General features: G+C 39.0%; 1 protein-coding gene across 5 annotated transcripts in view; it reads right to left on the bottom strand.

The window, feature by feature from the left end:
* The window catches only part of mark1 (MAP/microtubule affinity-regulating kinase 1), a 37,529-nt gene that overhangs the window by 18,260 nt on the left and 6,093 nt on the right, over positions 1–13,176 (bottom strand). For all 5 annotated transcript variants that reach the window (XM_015052426.1, XM_015052415.1, XM_015052443.1 and 2 more), the window contains exon 3: positions 7,809–7,862. In XM_015052426.1, coding sequence (XP_014907912.1) covers positions 7,809–7,862 — 54 coding nt within the window. The remainder of the gene's footprint in view (positions 1–7,808; positions 7,863–13,176) is intronic.

Genomic DNA, 13,176 nt, shown 5'->3' with positions numbered 1-13,176 from the left:
GAGACAAACAGGCAGAAAAATAAAAAGCATCTCTGACAGACATCACAAGTCGAACTGTGATTGTGAATCAAAGAAATCCGAGAACTTTCTACCTATCAGCCACGCCAACCAATAGAACATGCTTTGACAATTTTTTTTTGAGTTAAATAAAGATCCATATTAGAGTGATGTACTGGATACATTGTAATATCTTTATTTTCAGTTTAACTCAGAACAAACCTGCACTAAGGGGTGAGGAATACAGTTTATTTCAGAATACATCAAATGCCGACATGGGTGATTCTGATTGAGTAAAGATAGAAAATTAATTACATTAACTGAAAACATAATTTTGACAAACACAACAGACTTAGAAGAGCACAAGTGAAGTGCCAGGACAGTTTATGCAACGATTGTCACACGAGTATGGCCTGGACGATGGAACAAGCGTCACACCAAATAGAGGATGTTTCCATATGGAAACTTTTCTGAATGGTTTTGAAGCTTGAGGACTCATTTCTAAAGTTTCCAACTGTTTTATTCTTTTTTCCAACAAGACTATTGTGCAAAATATGTCAAAACTCCCCTCCCAAACTCAGAAAGGTGAAGATAATTTCAACATCCATTGTGACTTTTACTGCGAAGCATTTCTTGTGTCTCCATAGCAGAATATTTTCTGAGGAATGGCAGCTAGCACACTGTGTTCTTCAAATAAATGAGGGAAGCACAGGAGCATTTCTGAATGAGCTTTGGCATAATAGGAATGGCAGATCACAAAGAAGGATTTTGTTTTAGCTACAGGTGACTTAAGAGATTTTCGACTGCGAAAGATTTTGGAGTGGTATTTAGCATATATTGCTCTTTCTTGTTGAGCTAAAAGGTCTTGGACACTATTATTAGTGAAGTAGAGAGAAGAGGTTTGACAGAAGCAGGTGATACAGCCTTTAGAACAAAAAATGTAGTAATTGGTCAAAATCCAGAGGCCGGACTTAAAGGAAAATTGGAAAACTGCATCAGTCAGAAGAAAACAATCTGTTCTGTCCGACATTGAGATGAATGTCCTAACCTGTCCTCGACTCCCGAGGACCTAAAAATAAAACCAGAAAAAAAAAAAAAAATCCTGAATTACTTTGTTTTCATCTGCTCCAGCAACGCCTTTATTGAGCTCCAACAATATTAGAAAGAAAACCCTCTCCGAGTGTAACGTGTTTAAATAGATTAGACTTATTGAAGTCAGGCAGCATTCTAAATGTCATCAGACATGTGATTGGCTGCATATCTTAGCAGCTCCAACATTTGATTTTGTACTATGATTCAGACAACAGTCCTGTCTGCCTAATCACATTCCACTCATCTGGTCAAGACCAAAGCTCCTCTAGCCAATGAGCTGGGCAGCATTTCATTGGCTAATGCAGAGTGGCAGGAGGAAGACAGACGTGAACAACAGCCATTATGAGAGAGGTTGACCCCACAGTGGGCTTTTTGCAGCAGGCGGGGGGGAAAAAAAAGCAACCTCCCAAACTCAGACATTGTAAAGCAGATCAGCAGCAGCATTTAAAACTGACGATTGGACTTTCTGTTGCTTTCGGTTTATTTACAGATCAGATGAGAGCGCGCTGGCTGGTGGGATGAGTACGGCATTTGCTTAGTGGAAGAGGAGATTAACCCAAGGGCCTATTTTAGGGGCAAAACGCCTTAAAACCTTGACAATGTCAACATCCCGGATCACAGATGACATGTGATGCGTTTCCTGCGGTGGCTGTAAGGAGGAGCTTTAGAAAGCTCGGCTGATCTCATTTCCTGTCCTGACCACTACAAACTCAGACCAGGGCCAACGAGCCGTGAAGGATCAGAACCGTGGATTATTTTTAACTCATGATTCACTTCTTTAAAGCTGTCATTAAAACAGAAAAACAGAGGTGAAAATACCAGGAGATTAAGAAAAAAAAAAAAAAGAGATAAAACTGAATAATTTTTAATAATAGATTTTACTCTGTGCTGCGATACAGCACAGATACAAAATTACTCGTCGGTTTAGGACAACGATGCTCATCCATCTAGATTAGCAAATGAATGGAAGCACACAGGGGCAGGAATGTGAGCATGTGTGTGAAATGTTGCTAAAACCGTGACTTGCTCTCAACGAGGACCTGCCAGTCCAATGTGTCATGCAGCTTTATCTGCGTGTATAAATGAGCCCATATAGGACCCGCTTGCTGTGCCAGATGGTGAGCCCACAGCCTGGCTCCTTTGGGACCGCAAAGCGAAAGATCAGTGGCATTTTGACAGACTAACATGAAAGAGCAACCACTAGCGGTGAGCGGAAAAATCAGATACAGCACACCCACAAAAACCAAGCAACAAGAAAAGGAAAAGCAGCGCAGCAGATTTAACCATGAATACAAAATGTCTCATTAACTTCCAAGTCAGATTAAGAGATGTAAACATTATTAGCAATTCTTGTATTAATTGGTCAGTTTTAGGGCATTGTGTACCTATTGTGCCCTGTTAAGATAGCCTGATATCAGTTTATATACCAAAGACATTTTGCCCCAGATTCAGCAGCTACCTTCATGCTATCAAATGAAAAATATTTACTCATTTCTCTGGTCTTGTTTCTTGCAAGATATTTAACAAAGTTCATTTTTAGGAGCTTTGTAATGGTGTTATTGAACAGTTGACATTGTTCACATCAATCATATGGCTCTAGATCAAAGCAGGTGTTTAATGTAAAGAATCTGTTCTTGACCTTTGGCCTCATCTAGAAGACAAAATCAGCTCTTTGGAAGTCAAGTTTAACAAACTTTGGTTCAAAGAATTAATGCCCACACACACATAAATATTTACATGTAACGACAACCACTCATGTTAGGAAGTCTATAAATTAACATATGCGAGTACAGTGCTAAAGAACCACCATCATCCAGTCAGAGCTTTACAAAACCTGATGAATAATAAGCAACAAAATCAGGAATGATCCAAAAAAAGAAAAACAGTTTTCCTTAATAATATGTGTGAAAGCTTTCTCAGACTCAACCAGTCTTTTCAAAGGATAAAACATGTACAGGAAAGGTTCATATTAAGCACAATAACAACTGAGAAAATGCAAAAAAAAAAAAAAAAAAAAAAAATACAGCTACCAGCAGCCTGTTACATTGACACCATATGTCATAACTGACACCCCACTGGAGTTTTCCAAAGGTGTCAGGTGCTCAGCGTTACGGCCAACACTGAGACACTGCCAAGAAAATAATGAGAGCTATGATTTGGCTCAGATGAACCAGAAGTCAATTGGAAGATTCAAGGTACGGGCTGACACATAAAAGATGGTTTTTTCTCTCTGCTGGTCTGCTTTCCTCACTAATTAGACTTTTAGTGTCTGTAGTTTATGTTAATGATAGATTGACATGTTTTCATCTCTCATGTCCTTCATCACGAGTTTAGCCCAGACTAGGGGGCCTTTGTCCGAACGAACACAGACAACTAACCAGTCAAATGAGCAAATAACACCCTGAGATAGAGGCAGATTCTGATTGCCCTACATTAATCTGAGGCCTTAGGTTGAGTCGGATGTAATGAGGAAACTGTTCTGAAGTAAAATAACTCAATGAAAAGAACTTTCAAATCTGAAAAGTAAAGAGCATTTCAGAAATTTTACTTAGAACGTTTGTAGCAAAAAAAAGTCCAGGAATCTTTAGGACCTTGGTGAATTGTTTTGATTACGTTTCAGACGGTTTACATTTTACTTTTCGTTTTCTCATATCCTGTAGGGATGGATCTCGTCACAAGCAAAATGTGTGAAATTTGTGAGAAAATGGATTTTCCTCTTTGTATTTAATCCTCACCATAAACTAAACATAAAGGAATGTTAAGATAATCAATTTGAGATTTGTTTATCAAGTCCGAATCATCCACATCCACGAAGCAGCAGAAAAATACATTCGTCTTACTCTCATCCCTATAAACAATTTAGTCATCTTTTATCATTGACATTTTGCTATGACTCAACTAAACCAATATGTCAGTGATATATTGGGTGGAAGCGCTGAATATGCCCTGTTAAATTTGAAATTCTTTTGTCACTCCCCTACTATTGTAAAGGTCACAGTGTGAGAACAACGAGCCCAAACAGCCTTGGGGACTGAACTGAAATTAATTATGTCTAGACTTTTTAATTAGAATACAGCCTCCAACAAAACAACCAAAAATAACCGATGAACACACACAAAAAAAACAGCTAAAGAAAAGCTGTATTTATGGATGAGCTTTATTTTCAATTTACAGAATGTCTATCCAATGTAAATCCAGGCATTAATTTGGAACGTACTGGAAAACCCTGAAAGCCAGTCAAGGAGGCCAACAATCAGCCAGTTTTCTACAATGTTTTTTTACAAGCTTCATTTAAATGCATCAACGTCAGAAAGGCAACTAAGCAAAACTGGGTTGGAGTTGGAGGCTCTCTTTACTGTAGCCGCTGTAAAGCTTTCACGAGCGTAGCACAGGACAGGGCGGGTCAGCGAGACAATCGATTTGGTCCAGGAGACGGCTGCTGCATTAAAAGACAGGCTTCTGCATTGCAGATGGCACATCTGTATACTATTACAAAAACCTACAGCACACAGCGGAGGACATCATAATGGATCACAACGTGCCGGGCAGAAACACAACTACCTCAAATTCACATGAGAGGAAACAAGCGAACAAAAAAACGTATCTGCACACACACTCGCATGTGTGCTCATGCTGTGACATCAATCCCAGCTCATCTTCCATAAAAAGCTATAAGAGTTCTTCATATTGACCCTCCTGGGTCTGCTGCATCTGACATATGAAAGGCACGCTGAATAATTTATCACAGCCTTCCTGATTGGTCCACACGCTCGCATGGTACGCATGACCTACTGCGTGCATCGTCACCAGGCAGCGGACAACACCGGCAGCAGAAAATAAAATCATTCGCGACCTCGACGAGGCCCAAACTGGTTGAGTCACAGTCACCTTATGAGCAGAATCTCAATGAGATTCCCACCACAGCAAAGGATTCAACAAAAGACTTCAGGTGATGAAATTTCTTTCAGTCGGCTTGGATCGCACTGATTGGCTGAGGAGCAGCAGTGGGATCTTATTAGGATCTAACACAATCATAGATGTTTATTAGTGGTGAAGAACAAAAAAAAACAAAAAACGCTACTTCATTATAATCACCGAGTTCTCTCTGTGACTGACTTCCTTTTCTCAGAAAAATGCATAGAACTAGAAGAGATTTTGAATAAATTAATTGATATAGTTTACTTAAACTGCTTTAAGGGAATCATGTTTTTTTCAGTCTTTCTAGCCTTGGAAACATAAGTGGAAATCACAGTAACAGCAGTATGTTTAACCATATATTTCTTCCGAATAAGTCTTCTTGAAACATTTCATGAAGCCTTCTTCACTGATTTAAGTTTTTACCTTTCTAGGAACCAGTGTTCTGCAATTCAGGATTGTCTGCTTCCCTGAGGAATAAACATAACATGAGGGAAGTAATATGCTCCCTTCTTTCAGCGACGTTCTGGGTGAAGACCTGTGTTTATTTTGCCACCATCAGGATGGTATGGGAGAGAAAACAAAATGTCCAAAGCTCAGCAATAGAGAAATGCATCAAAGACCAAGTCTTAATACTAAGCTTTATACACTATATACATTCCACGTTGTTGTTCAGTCATGTTGACGGAAAATAAAAAAGTCTCATCATTCCAACCATTAAAAGTGTAAACATGGAACAGTGTCACTTAACTGTGAACAGTGTGCTTAGCTGAATGAGATCAAGAATCGGCTTTTCAGCAACAAACACTTCAGGTGGATTTGAAGTAAAACTAAAAACAATAGTCAAAAAAGCAAGCATCCCATCCTTAGTGAAGAGGAACTACTATTGGTTAAAGGCTGCAGTGCAGTCAATAGATTCCAAGGATGGAAATTCAACATTTTCAAGTTGGAATAATTAAAAGAAAAAGTCCTTTAACTTTTAGTGGGAAAGTTTGAGAATTCTCCCAAGGAACAAACCTCAAAATCCAACATGGCAGATACAACTTGGTGATAAACACAGTAAAAACAGATAATTTGTACTTTTGGCACTTGGTTTCTCATGAAACTCTCCATAAACACAGCAATATGCAGCTTTCTATACAGAACTTAAAGTTTTTGAGAGTAAATAAAGTGGAGAAATATACATCTTATTAGCTTGCATTGCTAATAGTACTTAGCCACATGGAGACATCACTAGTTGTTTCTGTTCTCCACTTCAGTTTGTTCTGGGAAGTTTACTTTCCTGCACTTCTCTTTGGAGAGCTTTCTGATGAGCCAAAGATCAATATGCTTAAACACGTTTTTCTTTTTTGTTTTTTTACCCACTGGCTCTAAATCACAGTTAAACAGTTTGCATTAACCATGGAAACCAACTTTTCTATGGAACACCAACAAATGTCTGAATCTCAATGATAACTGCTCACAGACTTTCAGACAAATATCTAAAAAGGTCCTGGTAAAGCATTTTAAGAACCATCCAGGCTAGTAAAAACTGCAATGAAATGGATCAGTATTTTGACATGTAAAAATTTACATTTGTAGTTCAAGGAGTTTTATGTGAGATTTTATTAAATATTTCCATATAAATCTATTAAAGGAGGTGCACTAATGGTGCAAGGGAATAAAAAAGCTTATTTAGTATTTAGTTTTTGTCATTGTGCCACATACTAAGTGCTTTTCTCTTTATTTTCTAAAAAACATTGGATGTCCTAATCAGTANAACACTCATTCTGTTGTGTAAAAATGTAATTATTTTTGTTCTAAAACCTAGTAGAAGAAAAAAATGGGGTACTTTAACTTTAAAAAAAATGTTAGATTACAGAGACTTTTGAAAGCTTGCCATTTTTTTATTTTTCCAAAGGCCCTTAACTTATGCAGGTAGAGGCAAAATTAATGTTTCCTTGGATTGGAAAAGTTTCTGACTCCTCATCTAGATCAAACAGGCAAATATCTGTAAAATAATTGTGGAACTGGTAAGTTTGTTGAGCTATTTTTCTATATGAGGATTTTTTTTCTTTTCTTTCTTTTTTACAAATGCACCCAAATTTTAAGATTTAGATTTTTTGGTTGCCGTTTTCCAGTGTGATTTGTTTTAAATAATTTATATATTTTCATCAGTGGTGCAAGTAAATGCAGCAGAAACTATAATTTCTATGGCTCCACTGGATGTACAATAAGGCTTTTTCTCCCTGTTATTACAAGGTACAGAAAGACAAAGAGCAGCCAGCGCAAGCATGGCTATGACAAAGTCACGACCATGAGATGAATTCCTCAGATCCTTGCACACATGGTTTATTTTTAGACTTACAGTAGGTGATGGTACATGGATAAAGCAGCAGCGACTGCTTTCCTTCCACAAAATCTAATCCAATCTAAGAATTCAACTGCATATCTATAGATATATGGAACCATGTATGTGTAATCAGCTGAAAGATCACAGCTGTGACTTGGCAATTTATCCAAGCTCTTTGTTCTAATTGGTCCTGACTGCCAGACAAGTGACAACCAGGCCAGCAGGTGTATTTTTAGCCGCTCTTCTCTACAAACCAACAGAGCCAAGAGCGACAAAGCAGGGAGACTGAGGTTTAAACGTGCCTTGTGGTCGCTCCTGACTACATCTGATTACATTATGTAAAACAGCGCATCCTGAGTTCAAAGAGCAGAGAAACAGAGCAGCAGGAGTCCGGGAATGACTAATGGAAAAGACTGTGAGCGTTGTAACCAAGACATTAGTGTTTCCAAGTGGCGATAAAACACCAACTCACCTTCTGTAGACTGGTCGGGTTCAGCTGGGTTTTGTCTATAATTTTCACCGCTACCTAGAGGAAGAAACAAAGAAGGAGAAAAAGATAAGCTAATTAATAAGATTAAAACAAATGTGTGTGTGTGTGTGTGTGTGTGTGTGTGTAAAAGAAAATTATGTTCTACATAGTATGAATATTCTGTCAGCACAGACAAAAAAAGCAGAATACATAGACTGGAGGTGAGCTATACATGTACAGCAGTCAGGTCAGTGCAGCGATTGACTGCTGGCAGCAGGCTGATCTCTCCATCGCCATAATCACCCCAAAGTGCACAGCGAAACAGACACGCTCTCCTCACTTTCTCAGAGCTCAGCAGCTTTCACAAAACCACGAGCTGAGTGATACTGCAGAGTCACCGGCAGGCCCACACAATATGCTGATAAGAGATTGACGGAGCACTTTCAACAATCTGATGCGATTACACTCGAGTGCTTGTGAAATGCATACAAGCCTATTGTCCCTGAACAAAAAACAACTACTTAAAGTGTGTTTTTCCCCCCCTACCACAAAGAGCTAAGTGTCAAGATTGTTATGAATAGCGGCTGTTTTGTGGTCCAACCACAGACAATTAGGCCAAAATCAATTTTAGCCATGTCTCAGGGAGCAAAGGGATGCTTTGAAGGTAATGCAGTGCTGATCTGTTGGTTAATGGCGGGTGCTTAGAGGCAACAGAGGTTGATGGTCTTTATTGGCCTCCCACATTTTTGCAGTTGAACATAAAAAATAAAAAAAATCTCATCTTCATAAAGAAATATCTGAAAATGAACATACTAAAACTCTTGGAAAGGGCAAGAGTTGAAACTGTTACATTTATGTTTTTATATCTGATTAATAACTTGTTCCTTTTCAATGTTTTTAAAAAAAAAAAAAAAACTTGCGTGAACTCTGGTCCTCAGGGGCCAGAGTTCTGCATGTTTTCTCATGCTTTAGCACACAGGGATCAATTAGCTGAATTACCTGCTAAGCTATTAAGTTCTGCAGGAGACTGCGAACGACCCATTCACTTAAATCAGGTGTTCAGGCAGGGAAAGCTCCAACATGTGCAGGATTCCAGAAGAATCGAACCGAACAGCACTACTTCAAAAAGAGCAGAGATTGAGGATGATTTATTACTCTATTTTTCGCTTCTTGAAAAAATTCCAAACAGCTCTAATCATCATTTTTAATGTCTCTCCTTTTCCTCCAGCCTTTGAGTACAGCTGGTTGTACACAAAAGTGTACAACCACACTTTTGGTGTGGTTGTACACACCAAAAGTGTGTACAACCACACTTTTGGTTGTACACACCAAAAGTGTATATGCTGTCCATAAAATCAGACAGCATATACATTATGCTTTACTAATGACATGAAACAAGCAGGTAAGCAGTTAGTGTTTATTTTTTATTAAAGTGGTGTTCCTTTTTATGGATCATGTGCAATTTTGGTTTAGACCGGATCAAATGTTTGCATTTAAAAGACCACCAGCACAATTCATTTACAAGCCTTCATATTGCTGTGCAGATGCATGTGTTCGTCCTGTTAAGAAAAAGTCTCTCCACTGTCACTCTGTGCTTGATCAGGATCAAAGTCAAAGAATTGATGCGATTTCTGCTGGGATTCCTCAGATAAATTTTTACCAGTCGACTTAATCGGACTCTACTGTTAAAAATAACTGTATATAATTTGACCCAAATCTGACTATCCAACTGTAAAGGAATGAATTGGATGAATTCGGAGGATTGCATTCTGTATAACCGATATGAATCAAACCTGTTCGTCTTGTAAAATGTGCTGATTTTGTGAGCTGGCAGTTAATAAACATAATGAATTAAAATTGAAGTAACCATTTCTCATCTTCAAACAAAAATGCCACACAAGAAATGACAGCGCATGTTTATTTCTTTTATTGTATGTTTATTGTTTTCTGAGGGATAGAGGTTCACCTTTTTCAGGTCATTGTTTGAAATTAAGAGCTCGGTTTAATTGTGAAACCATCTCCCAGACTTCCTTTGTCCCTCTGTAAGCTCAATTGTAAGAAGACAAACTGCTTCTGGAGATAGTATGACAGCCATAATTACCATTTTTAATGACTTTGGCTGGGGCCTTCTGAGAGCCTAATATGCATGCTTCGGTGGGTGCAGATTGTGCCTCAGACCCCAAGCAGCACATTAAGAGGGGGGGACGTGGGGTGGGGGGGGGGGGGGACCAGCAAGCAAAATGCTGAGTCATGGCACAGAGAATGCAGGTTATTCATCACGAACAGGGTTTCCCCAAGACCAGCACCGAGATTCAATTTCATCAAACGCCTGAAGCTACACCCCATAATGACGCCGATGTGGAGCTGGTGAACGAAACACAGCCCTGTAGAGGCAGAAAGAGAGCCAAGACTCAGAATAAAGAAACAAAGTGTGCAGGTGGGGTCTATTTGCAGCTCGTCTGAGGTGGGCAGGTACTCTCTGAGACTTTCAACTTCCTACGAACCGTCTTAAGAGTTTAAATGTTGGCCTGCTGAATGCTAAAGACGATCCTCTCCCTCTCATTCTGGCATTTTTCACTTTGCAGGAGACATTTTCATTGTTACACAATGTTCTGATATAATCCTTTTAATCTCATTTGACAGTGACGTGGATGGATGACACAAAGTTTGCATTAAACGTGCTGCATCCGTCTGCTCACGCCAATGGTCTGGGGGTGAATAATTCAACTCCACAGCGACAGAAGGCCAGTGTGCATCTCTGTTAATTATGCAGATCGTTTGTAACTCAGTGGCCATATGCTTGGCGCCGTACGCCAGTCCCCGTCATTGCGCACTCATCTAAAACACGTGCAGAGCCAAGCGGAAGACGTGGAGGGAAAATTTTGTTGTGACCCCACTTAAGTGCTGAAGGCACCTGAAATGGTGTGCTGCGCCTATTTCCCTCCAAGCTCTTGCTGCACAACCACTGGTGCATGATTTAGGACACAGTTACACAATGAAAAGATCAGCATCCCTGCTACTAAAAAGAGACAGCAGTATTTGAAATCGATATTAGCGTTACAACACATCAAATGCACAAGAAGCACATAATGTTTCTTACTCTCAGCTGAAGATCAACGCAGATTATGAATAATGAATGCAAGCTTCTCCTGCACATATAATATTGATTTCAGCTCTTCCATATTGACATGAACTCCTGCAACTTTGCGTTCTTGTTTGCAAATTTCCACTCACTTAAGTTGCTTTCTGTGCTGTATTAAGAAATCTGAGATTCTAAACTGCAGAGATTTAAACATTAAGTGTTTTTTTTTAACTATGCTACAGTAGTGCCCTTAAATAAAGTTAACAGACAGAAAAAAATATATAAACCAAGCTCAATATGGATGTCTATTATTTTTTTGCTGTGGTTGTGCAAGAATTCAAAATTCAAAAGATAAGCTAAATATTTACTGTGTCTGCAGACGTTTCCATATGTTTAGTTTGTAGTAAACTGAACATGGATAGAAGTTAAATAAACGGCATAATCATGCAGAAGTATGGATGTTTTTAACTGTTTGTAGCCAAATTTGCATCTTGTGCTTATCTATTCATATACGACAGGACAGGAAGTGTTTAGTGGTTGGAGCAAATGTTTAATTTTTTAGCTGCATGTCAATATCTTCTCCCTGAGGCAGCAAGTTCTGGCAAAAAAAAAAAATGGAAACAACTCTTCGAGTACATTCAGTCACCTGTAGAAAAAAAACAAATACCTGCATGGGTCTAATTATGCAAACGAATTTAAAGTTAAAATCGAGTGCTGACAGACAATAGTAAGCTATGGCACCTGGCCCCAGAAAGAGAGGGGTTACTCATTTGAAAACTGTGGACTTTTATTCTGAAGGTATTTTTTTTTATTGTCTCCTTCTATCTTTCCTGAAAGACCTGACAAAAAAAAGTTTAGTGGCAGATCTGCACAATGCGGCAGCCACATTGATAGCTACCTGCAACATGATGTCCATTCACAATTCAGAACAGAATAAGGAAACAGGTTAAGGTTAAGCTACAAAAAAAAAAAAATACATTTACTGCAGAATCGGGAACATTTTGGAGAAAATTAAACACAATTGCACAGCGCCAAACCAGGCTTCCTCTGCCGCAGATTTCAGTTTTGTTTACTTTTATGCTTCCTGGTTTGGTAAACGCAATCTGATGGAGGTGGTCATCTCTACAGACAGGCTAACAATTATGTCATCCAATAAATTAGGCCAATACTTGAAAATTATTTAAATAAAGATCAATATTTTAGCAGACCCTAGTGAGGAACCAATCTCTGCTGCTGGATTCATAGCAGGCTTTTGATCAGCCGCAGCTCAGTGAGCAATAAGTCAAGCAAAAGTTGTCAGAGCAAGCAGCGCTAATGTCATCATCCGTTCTGGAGAATCTGCCTCTTTCAGAGACAGTGTGCGGAGCAGATCTGTAAACATGATGCAAGTGAGTCACCTGAAATATCTCTATCACCAGATCTCTAGAGGCACAGAAGGAGAGAGAAGCTGCTGTTTCTGCCAGCTCACAGCATCTTGTTAGTGCATGGATGCTTCATACCAAAGGAAACTGTCAAAAATCTGACCAAATGTCAAAGAAACTGGTAGATCAGGGAAAAAAAAGCCCACAAATAAATAAAATAGAGTCCCTGATTTACCTAAATATCTATTAACTTTCAACCATCCATTTTTTTTAAACATTACCTCAGTTCCCATCAACCCAAACTGCCATCAGTCTACTCTTTTTTTTTGTTTGTTTGTTTCCATCAAGATGGTCTTACTACTCTCTGTGAGCTCTACAATCTCAGGCACTAAAATCTACACACACGTGTGGGCATCATAGGCAGTGAGAGTTAAGGTGGGATGTAAATGCATCACACTTGAAATATAAGAATCTAAATGTTGCATCCGACTGCTTTCAGACTGCACTAATGCACATGCTGACAGCAGCTCAAATTGGATAAGACAAACAGTAAATGAGTGTAGTTAACAACCTAGTCAGTTCCAAACATCTGAAACAAGCTCACAAGCTGTAATAATCCAGCCATTTGTCTAGATACAATTTAAGTTGCAGTTCAACTTAAAATGTAGCTGGCAGGCCATTGCTTCAGTGAGATTGCATCAGTTTTTATGGCTTCTGTTCTTTCCATCTATTCTCCCTCTACCTCTTGTCCATGTCTTTGCATTTTGATGAGCCAGCAAAGCCTTTCACACACACAAACAGGAGCATGACCTTCTCTTCCTGCACCAGGGGTCACATACGCAATCTGCTTGTTTAGCATTAGCATTAAAAGCCACGAGGCCGACAAACTCATACCCGTTAGACCTGAGAGACCAGCCGTGTTTTTAAA

The sequence above is a fragment of the Poecilia latipinna genome, unplaced genomic scaffold (genome assembly GCF_001443285.1).
Source record: "Poecilia latipinna isolate Pla-1442-1.1 unplaced genomic scaffold, P_latipinna-1.0 Scaffold53, whole genome shotgun sequence".
NCBI classification, from domain to species: Eukaryota; Metazoa; Chordata; class Actinopteri; order Cyprinodontiformes; family Poeciliidae; genus Poecilia; species Poecilia latipinna.
This window is presented reverse-complemented; position numbering and strand designations above follow the sequence as displayed.